The 11,256-nt window shown below is 38.3% G+C and overlaps 1 protein-coding gene across 1 annotated transcript; it reads left to right on the forward strand.

The window, feature by feature from the left end:
* Positions 1-9,766: 9,766 nt before the first annotated feature.
* LOC130590243 (RNA polymerase II C-terminal domain phosphatase-like 4) lies at positions 9,767-10,777 on the forward strand. The gene has a single exon (XM_057392300.1). It carries the CDS (start codon positions 9,767-9,769, stop codon positions 10,775-10,777), a length of 1,011 nt encoding a protein of 336 aa, XP_057248283.1.
* The last annotated feature ends 479 nt before the right edge of the window (positions 10,778-11,256 follow it).

Below are 11,256 nucleotides of genomic sequence, written 5' to 3' on the forward strand. Positions count from 1 at the left end.
TTTTTCACAAGAATTAAGGAAAATGGAAAGAGTTTTAGGATTTCACAAAAATATATATTTAAGTAAATGTTTATTGGGTATTTTTGTCTTGGAACTAGTTTTTTTTGTTCTTTTTCCTTTAAAATAAAATGAAAGAGCAATAAATATACCTTGGAATGATGTAAAATAATAAATAGGGGCACATATTTTAAAAAAAAGTAGGGGTATTTTGGAAAGTTTTATGTAGAGATGAACGATAATTTAGTCCAAATAAATTGATAAAAAAGAAATAGGCACAACATTTTGGGACACCCAAAGAGGAATGCAAGCACTATATTATGGGACGGAGGAAGTATTATTTTGTATAAATATGAGTAATTAAGTCGAACAATATATTTCTTATGTAACGCTGGGACGTCCGTTAGCGGGATCGATTTGCTACATACGTAGAGTAAGGGACATAGATAATGGCCGGTAATGTACTCAAGCATGCGAAAAATAAATCGAATAGGTTTAAGAAACTTAATTACAACTAATTAACCTGGTGAATAATTCTGTATTGTGATTATTATACATTTATATATGGGCATCATGCTAATTCCCAAGTAATTGTATCATGATAGAACTTCTTTTCTATTTCAGTATAAGACTAATTATATATATACAGTTTGTTGCGTATAATCTAAAGATATTCATTTAAACACATAAATACAAGAGAGAAAGTGACGTACAATAACTCACAATGCCTTCATCCCTTATTCATGCACAACAAGTGCATCGAGTGCAACAAATCAAAGACGGAGTGTCGTGATCCGGCCACCATACCCCTTGGCTACATCGACGCTAACTTTGCCTCACTTTAGCAACTATGATACACTCCCGTCAAAACGCTCACATGCGAAGGCTCTTAAGCGGCAAGAAACTCCAACTTGTTCTTGATCTAGACCATACATTTATCCAGACAAGACAGATCAAAAAAACCCCACAATTAAAAAGAGAGAAAGTATCAGATTCATGAAAGATGCGCTCGAGACTTCCGACGATCAATTTATGGTGAAGATAAGGTCAGGTGCTCGTGAATTCTTCAAACAACCTAATTAGTTCCATGTTCGAATTGTCAATATACACAATGGGTACTCGACAATAAACCCATGCATGGTCGACGATTTAGATATTAGAGCACCACTATCGAGGTTTTCATGGGTGGTCACTAGAGAAGATAATTACTTGAATGAAGGTTAAAAGAATTTAGATGTGGTGTTAACTCATCAACAAACTTGTTTGATCATGGATGTCACTGAAGAAGTTTGGGAGGAATCATGCAAGGAAAAATTGTTAAAGATAAGTCATTATCACTTTTTTTAGAGGCGGGGCATAGCACGTGTGACATAGCTGACCGCACAGGACCCACAAATTTTTGGCCCCATATACTATTTATAAATTAGTAAACATTGACTCATTGTATAAACATTCTTTATTGTTGCTATATGACTCATATATCATATATACATAATTTTTATTGTAGTAGTATGATTGATCCAAAATCGGGTAGTACATGGATCAAAATACCACTCTTAATTATCTGATTACGGTTTTGGTTTCCTTCAATTACTCCAAAATTAATTAATCAAACAATCTTAGTTTTTAATATACTCTTGTATTAAAAACTAAGGGTTTATATCACTCTTAACTGTCTAATTATTCAAAAGAATATGTTTCACAAATTTCAGCCCTTGATGAAATTTGACACTTTCAATCATAAAACTAATAACAGAATAAGCTATAGGGAGGATATAATAAAACCATGAGCTTATTAAGTATTAAAAAATTAAAATAGATAGTATAAAACCAGATTGTAACACATGGCTATTCATCGTATACACTCTTGTCTTGATGTCAATAAATGAAAGTCAATATAGGCCAAAACAAAAGAGACATCTTACTCAAATAGTATGCTCTTACCCGATGAAGTTAGTTGTGTGAGCATTTTTTTTATAATACAAAATTTAAATTAAAAAAATATTTGTACTTTTAATATAAAAGGGACCAACATAATTTTAATTGACCAGGAACTCCTTCATAAATGAACCATCCCAAACTTCACTTTCAAGAGGTACAAAAGGATATGGATATGGAGCTTAATAGGGTTTTCAACATGTTAACGTTGGTACATCCTACATAATTTGATGCTAGCTTTGAGTTTGACAATACTATTGATGACTATTGCACGAGAGATGTAAGAAACGTTGGTACATCCTACAAACTTCACGTTCATTTCGAGACAATTTAGGTTTCACGAGAAAAGAAAAAATGGCGTGTTCTGAGGCTTTTCGAGGCAACACAAATGGTGCCAACCACCCGCGCAACGTCACAAGTCACGTCGGCCTTCCCGGGAACGTTTCTGGAGAAAATATGACCAGGCCCGGAAAAGTCCAAAAATGTCCCAAAAACAACCCAAATTGAAGGTTATAATATACACTTTCGGACTTTTTCGAAGTCCGAGCTCCTAACGCCATGGGATTCCTCCTATAGACATGATAGGTCAATGGAAATGAGTCATGTGGCTTGGAACGAATATATGAATGTCTTTACGTTCATTGCTAGGTAATTTAGGTTTCACGACAAAATAAAAAAAAATGGGGTGTTTATATGCTTTTCTAGGCAACATAAATGTTGCCAAGCACCCGCGCAACGTTACAAGTTACGTCGGCACTCCTAGGAACTATCTGGAGAAAATTTGACCAGACCCGGAGAAGTCCTAAAATGTCGCAAAACAGCCAGAATTGAAGGTTGTAATACACGCTTTCGGACTTTCTAAATGCCCGAGCTCCGAATGCCACGGGATGCCTCCTATGGCCATGGAAGGTCATTGGAAAGGAGTCATATTGCTTGGAACTAATATATGGATGCCTTTACGTTCATTTCGAGACAATTTCAGGTTTCACGAGAAATGAACAAATGGGTCTTTAGAGGCTTTTCGAGGCAACACAAATGCTGCCAAGCACCCGCGAAACGTTATAAGTCACGTCGGTCTTTCTAGGAACGTTTCGGGAGAAAATATGACCAGGCCTAGAAAAGTCCAAAAGTGACCCAAAAACAGCCAAAATTGAAGGTTATAAAACATTGTTTTCGGATTTTTTCGGGCCCGAGCTCCGAACGCCACGTGATTCCTCCGAGGGACACAAATGGTGTCAAGCACCCGCCCAACGTTATAAGTCACGTCGGCCTTCCTAACAACGTTTTCGAAGAAAATATGACCAGACCCGGAAAAGTCCAAAATTGTCCCAAAAACAGCGAAAATTGAAGGTTATAATACACACTTTTGTACTTTCTCGAGGCCCGAGCTCTGAATGCCACGGGATTCCTCCGTGGGACATGGTACGTCATGGGAAATGAGTCATATGGCTTGGAACGAATATATGGATGCCTTTACGTTCATTTCGAGGCAATTTAGGTTTCACGAGAATAGAAAAAATGGGGAGTTTAGAGGCTTTTCGAAGCAACACAAATGGTGCCAAAAACCCGCGCAACGTTACAAGTCACGTTGGCACTCCAATGAATTCGGGAGAAAATATGACCAGACCCAGAGAAGTCTGAAAATTTCGCAAAAACAGGTAGAATTTAAGGTTATAATACACGATTTCGGACTTTCTCGAGGTCCGAGATCTGAATGCTACGGGATGCCTCCTAGGGACATGGAAGGTCGTTGGAAAAGAGTCATATGGCTAGGAACTAATATATGGATGTCTTTACGTTCATTACGAGGCAATATTAGGTTTCACGTGAAATGAACAAATAGGGGGTGTTTAGAGGCTTTTCGAGGCAACACAAATGGTGCCAAGCACCCGCGTAAAGTTATAAGTCACGTCGGCATTCTTAGGAACGTTTTGAGAGAAAATATGACCAGCCATGGAAAAGTCCAAAATTTCCCCAAAAACAGCCAAAATTGAAAGTATAATACACGCTTTCGGACTTTCTCGGGGTCCGAGCTTCGAACGTCACGTGATTCCTCCTAAGGACATGGTAGGTCATTGGAAATGAGTCATGTGGCTTGGAACGAATATATGGATGCCCTTACATTCATTTCGAGGCAATTTAGGTTTCACGATAAAAGAAAAAATAGGGTGTTAAGAGGCTTTTCGAGGCAACACAAATGGTGCCAACCACCTGCTCAACGTCACAAGCCACGTCGGCCTTCCTAGGAACATTTCTGGAGAAAATATGACCAGGACTGGGAAAGTACAAAAATGTCCCAAAAACAACCAAAATTGAAGGTTGTAATACGCGTTTTCAGACTTTTCGAGGCCCAAGCTCCGAATGCCACGGGATTTCTCCTAGGGACATGAAAGTTCATTAGAAAAGAGTCATATGGCTTGAAACTAATATATGGATGCCGTTACGTTCATTTCGAGACAATTTTAGGTTTCACGAGAAATGAATAAATGGGTGTTTAGAGGCTTTTCGAGGCAACACAAATGGCGCCAAGCACCCGTGAAACGTTATAAGTCACGTCGGTCTTTCTAGGAGCGTTTCGGGAGAAAATATGACCAGGCCTAGAAAAGGGCAAAAGTGACCCAAAAACAGCCGAAATTGAAGGTTATAATACACGCTTTCGGACTTTCTCGGGGCCCGAGCTCCAAATGCCACGGGATGCCTCCTAGGGCCATGAAAGGTCATTGAAAAGGAGTCATATGGCTTGGAACTAATATATGGATGCTTTTACGTTCATTTCCAGTCAATTTTAGGTTTCACGAGAAATGAACAAATGAGGTGTTCAGAGGCTTTTCGAGGCAACACAAAAGGTGCGATGCACCCGCGCAATGTTATTAGCCACGTAGGCCTTCCTAAGAACATTTCGAGAGAAAATATGATCAGGTCCGAAAAAGTCCAAAATTGTCCCAAAAATAGCCAAAATTGAGGGTTATAATACACGCTTTCGGACTTTTCCGGGGTCCGATCTTCGAATGTCCGGGGATTCCTCCTACGGACATGGTACGTCATTGGAAATGAGTCATATGGATTGGAACTAATATATGGATGCCCTTACGTTTATTTCGAGGCAATTTAGGTTTCACGAGAAAAGAAAAAATTGGGTGTTCGGAGGCTTCTCAAGGCAACACAAATGGTGCCAAGCACTCGCACAACGTTACAAGTCAGGTCGACACTTCAAGGAACGTTTCGGGAGAAAATATGACCAGACCCGAAAAAGTCCAAAATTGTCCCAAAAACAGCGAAAATTGAAGGTTATAATACACACTTTTGTACTTTCTCGAGGCCCGAGCTCTGAATGCCACGGGATTCCTCCGTGGGACATGGTACGTCATGGGAAATGAGTCATATGGCTTGGAACGAATATATGGATGCCTTTACGTTCATTTCGAGGCAATTTAGGTTTCACGAGAATAGAAAAAATGGGGTGTCTAGAGGCTTTTCGAAGCAACACAAATGGTGCCAAAAACTCGCGCAACGTTACAAGTCACGTTGGCACTCCAATGAATTCGGGAGAAAATATGACCAGACCCAGAGAAGTCTGAAAATTTCGCAAAAACAGGTAGAATTTAAGGTTATAATACACGATTTCGGACTTTCTCGAGGTCCGAGATCTGAATGCTACGGGATGCCTCCTAGGGACATGGAAGGTCGTTGGAAAAGAGTCATATGGCTAGGAACTAATATATGGATGTCTTTACGTTCATTACGAGGCAATTTTAGGTTTCACGTGAAATGAACAAATAGGGGGTGTTTAGAGGCTTTTCGAGGCAACACAAATGGTGCCAAGCACCCGCGTAAAGTTATAAGTCACGTCGGCATTCTTAGGAACGTTTTGAGAGAAAATATGACCAGCCATGGAAAAGTCCAAAATTTCCCCAAAAACAGCCAAAATTGAAAGTATAATACACGCTTTCGGACTTTCTCGGGGTCCGAGCTTCGAACGTCACGTGATTCCTCCTAAGGACATGGTAGGTCATTAGAAATGAGTCATGTGGCTTGGAACGAATATATGGATGCCCTTACATTCATTTCGAGGCAATTTAGGTTTCACGATAAAAGAAAAAATAGGGTGTTAAGAGGCTTTTCGAGGCAACACAAATGGTGCCAACCACCCGCACAACGTCACAAGCCACGTCGGCCTTCCTAGGAACATTTCTGGAGAAAATATGACCAGGCCTGGAAAAGTACAAAAATGTCCCAAAAACAACCAAAATTGAAGGTTGTAATACGCGTTTTCAGACTTTTCGAGGCCCAAGCTCCGAATGCCACGAGATTTCTCCTAGGGACATGAAAGTTCATTAGAAAAGAGTCATATGGCTTGGAACTAATATATGGATGTCGTTACGTTCATTTCGAGACAATTTTAGGTTTCACGAGAAATGAATAAATGGGTGTTTAGAGGCTTTTCGAGGCAACACAAATGGCGCCAAGCACCCGTGAAACATTATAAGTCACGTCGGTCTTTCTAGGAGCGTTTCGGGAGAAAATATGACCAGGCCTAGAAAAGGGCAAAAGTGACCCAAAAACAGCCGAAATTGAAGGTTATAATACACGCTTTCGGACTTTCTCGGGGCCCGAGCTCCAAATGCCACGGGATGCCTCCTAGGGTCATGAAAGGTCATTGAAAAGGAGTCATATGGCTTGGAACTAATATATGGATGCTTTTACGTTCATTTCAAGTCAATTTTAGGTTTCACGAGAAATGAACAAATGGGGTGTTCAGAGTCTTTTCGAGGCAACACAAATGGTGCGATGCACCCGCGCAATGTTATTAGCCACGTAGGCCTTCCTAAGAACATTTCGAGAGAAAATATGATCAGGTCCGGAAAAGTCCAAAATTGTCCCAAAAATAGCCAAAATTGAGGGTTATAATACACACTTTCGGACTTTTCCGGAGTCCGATCTTCGAATGTCCGGGGATTCCTCCTACGGACATGGTACGTCATTGGAAATGAGTCATATGGATTGGAACTAATATATGGATGCCCTTACGTTTATTTCGAGGCAATTTAGGTTTCACGAGAAAAGAAAAAATTGGGTGTTCGGAGGCTTCTCGAGGCAACACAAATGGTGCCAAGCACTCGCACAACGTTACAAGTCAGGTCGACACTTCAAGGAACGTTTCGGGAGAAAATATGACCAGGCCTGAAAAGTCCAAAATTGTCCCAAAAACAGCCAAAATTGTAGATTATAATACACGCTTTCGGACTTTCTCGAGGCTCGAGCTCCGAATGCCACGGGATGCCTCCTAGGGACATGGAAGGTCATTGGAAATGAGTCATAGAACTTGGAACTAATATATGGATTCCTTTACGTTAATTTTGAGGCAATGTAGGTTTCACAAGAAATGAACAAATAGGGTATTTAGAGGCTTTTTGAGGCAACACAAATGGTACTAAGCACCCGCGTAACGTGATAAGTCACATCGGACTTCCCAGAAACATTTTGGGGGAAAAATATGACCAGGCCTAGAAAAGTCCAAAATTGTCCCAAAAACAGCTAAAATTGAAGGTTTTAATACACGTTTTCGGACTTTTCCGGGGTCCGATCTTCGAATGTCCGGGGATTCCTCCTACGGACATGGTACGTCATTGGAAATGAGTCATGTGGCTTGGAACGAATATATGGATGCCCTTACGTTCATTTCGAGGCAATTTAGGTTTTACGAGAAAAGAAAAAATTGGGTGTTTAGAGGCTTCTCGAGGCAACACAAATGGTGCCAAGCACCTGCACAACGTTACAAGTCACGTAGGCACTCCTAGGAACGTTTCGGGAATAAATATGACCAGACCCGGAGGAGTTTGAAAATGTTGCAAAAACAGCCAAACTTGAAGGTTGTAATACACGTTTTCGGACTTTCTCGAGCCCCGAGCTCCGAATGCCACGGGATTTCTCCTAGGGACATGAAAGGTCATTAGAAAAGAGTCATATGGCTTGGAACTAATGTATGGATGCCGTTACGTTCATTTCGAGACAATTTTAGGTTTCACGAGAAATGAATAAATGGGTCTTTAGAGGCTTTTCGAGGCAACACAAATGCTGCCAAGCACCCACGAAACGTTATAAGTCACGTCGGTCTTTCTAGGAACGTTTCGGGACAAAATATGACCAGACATAGAAAAGTCCAAAAGTGACCCAAAAACAGCCAAAATTGAAGGTTATAAAACATGTTTTCGGATTTTTTCGAGCCCGAGCTCCGAACGCCACGTGATGCCTCCTAGGGACATGGGTGGTCATTGTAAATGAGACATGTAGCTTCGAACGAATATAATTTTGGGTTTCATGAGAAACGAACAAATGGGTGTTCAGAGGCTTTTCGAGCAAACACAAATGGTGCCAAACACCCGCACAACGTCATAAGTCACGTTGAGTTTCCTAGGAATGTTTCGGGAGAAAATATGACCAGGCCCGGAGAAGTCCAAAAATGTCCCTAAAAACAGCCAAAATTGAAGATTATAAGTAGTAAAAAACTAAAGGTGGCCAAATCCGATTAAAATTTTGCCGAACTAATACTACCTCCATTCTTTTTCTATTACAACAATGTGTTTGGATACAATTTTTAAGAATTTGGAACAAATGAGTAGTTTACCATAAAAGTAACTCTTTAATTAACTAAAGTAGGAAAGAAATCATCCCTAGAAAATAAAAGCAATTTCATAAGGCAAGTGAGTAATTAAGGATGGTTCTATGAGGACTGAAACAATACCACTATTCCACCACCTCAACCTCAATTAGGCGATTATTCAAGTTCAATATTAAGAAGAGAAGATACGAATTTTTGAATATAATGAATAGTTTAAGCTATGTTGATTAACAAAAGTAAAATTAGCTGGCAACAAGATTTGAACCAGTGCCCTCTTGCTATTATAACATGCATGACATAATTACCATCTCAACCAACTTTTAATCATGCTTTAAGTGTCTACATTAATATATTTGTATCTTTTAAATGTTGAGTTTTCCTTAATATATTTTAGTGGGAATGAAAAAAAAAATGCATATCAAGTTAGGTAACACAATACCAAACCCATGCCTAAATACTAGTTTTCCTAGTTTATACATAGTTTTTTTTTTTTTGACGGGTAGTTTATACATAGTTTTTTTTATGTATACACTATACATAGTTAATATTTTGTATATATGTTCAATATTTCGATTCAATGTCATGCTAATTTTTTAAATTATTAAATTTGAAAGATATTTATTAATCAATAATTAAAATTAATACTGGTAATAATGGTATTGATAAATGTAAAAGTCAAAGGACATAAGACAAAATAACAGAATGTGCACAAAATGTAGAAACCATTAATGGCTCGACAATATATGGTCTTTGTGCTCTATCTTTTCTTTAAAAGAAAATTTTATTACTATTAACCTTGCTGATAATTTTTATTCTATCTTTTTCTATAGGTTATAGATTTCCTAATTTTATTAGGATTTACATAACTTATAAATCACGCTAGTATTTAAAAAGTTGTATCTTAGATAGGCATCAAGCCCTTATTCCTTTACTCCTTATAAAACTATATCAATTTGCATTATTTAAAGAATATAGAAATATTATGTCTAGTTAATTTTGAAGTTTAAGTCCAGTCTTAACGTTAAATATTATGTTAAATATTTTTATTATGTTAAATATTGCTATGTTAGGATATAGTTTGTGTAAATAGAATTATATTCTAGTTAGATTTCCTAATATGTTTAGGATATCTATAGATTCTACCCTATATATTTGTTATCAATGATATCACTCCAACAACTGATTTTACCAAATCTTACAAAATCCAATATTATGGAACAAAATTTTATGTGGTATGATAACGAAACCTGTAGTAGTATTACTACTAGCAGCTTGCAATGCCGGCATTCTTCGTTCATGGACAACAAGTGTGCAAGGTGCACGCAATCCATCGCCGATTGCGGCAATCCCGTGACTATACCCTTTGGCTACATCCACCCTCATTTATCCCATACATTGGAAGAGATTGACCGCCTTCGAGACGAAAATTTACAATGTCTATTAGAGCGCAAGAAGCTACACCTCGTTCTTGACTTGGATCACACGTTGGTCCATGCAACAAAAATCATGCAACCCATGTTGGGACGAGAAAGTACCGAATCCATGAATGACTTTCACGAGATTCTAGATAGTAGATATATGATAAAGATAAGGCCGGGTGTGCATGAATTTCTCGAACAAGTTAGTTCTATGTTCGATTTGTCAATCTACACTAGAAGCGTCCGTGAGTATGCACACAAGGTGGTCGAAGTTCTCAATTCTGGGGACGGATTGTCCAAGTTTTCATGGGTGATCACTAGGGAAGATTGTTTGAAACATAAGCGAAAAGGATTGGATGTCGTGCTATCGCATGAACGGGTGGTGTTGATAGTAGATGATAAAGAAAGGGTTTGGGAAGAATCGGGTCGAGAAAATCTTATAAAAATTCGTCCATATTTTTACATTCAAGAAGAAGAGGACATGGATGATGAGCTTGATAGGGTTTTAGATGTTTTAAAGGAAGTTCATAATGGATTTTATGATGATAATATTGAGTTTGGTAAGTTGGATTATGGTAAAAGAGACGCAAGGGAAGTGCTGAAAAGGGTTTTGTTGAGCTCTAAAGGGTACTTGAATTGGCTGAGGAAGATCAAAATATTGATGAATATTCTTCGATATAATTGGAATTTGAGGGCTTTGGGACTTGGGTTATATAATTGGATTTTTCTCTATTTTTTCTTCAATAAAACTAAAGTGAAAAAAGATGATCAAACATCATTAAGTAAAGATTTATGTTTAGTGTAATCAGCAAATGTGGTGGATAATTGGCTGATCAAGCTATGTATCTTCTTTAATTTTTAAATATGTGTGGCCAAAAAGTTTCGAAATAGTCTTGAGCCCTTACTTTTGTAATTAGACATTGTGTTATTACTTTTATTAATTTTTATTTCTTTTATAGGTAATAATACAGTAGAATTTTGAAGGGGGTCTAGTCTTGAAAAGATCTTAGCGATTATAACTTCTTTCTAAAGAAGGGAGCAAATTATAAGTAAAGGAGATGAACAAGGAGCGTGTTTAGAGAGTAAACATTCTTATGTAGGTCAGCAGTGTATGCTAGTGGATCCCTTGTTCATTTCGAGTTTCATTAGCACAAAACGGACACAAATTTATTATGTATATAGAAAATTTTCATATTCCAATAGAGGTTGTCGTGCTTCATAGGCGGAAGTATTCCGATCCATCATTCCATCCTAAGCTTGGTGCTTACACTCAGGACTCTAAGG

Source organism: Beta vulgaris, chromosome 9 (assembly GCF_026745355.1).
Source record: "Beta vulgaris subsp. vulgaris cultivar EL10 chromosome 9, EL10.2, whole genome shotgun sequence".
Lineage (NCBI taxonomy): Eukaryota > Viridiplantae > Streptophyta > Magnoliopsida > Caryophyllales > Amaranthaceae > Beta > Beta vulgaris.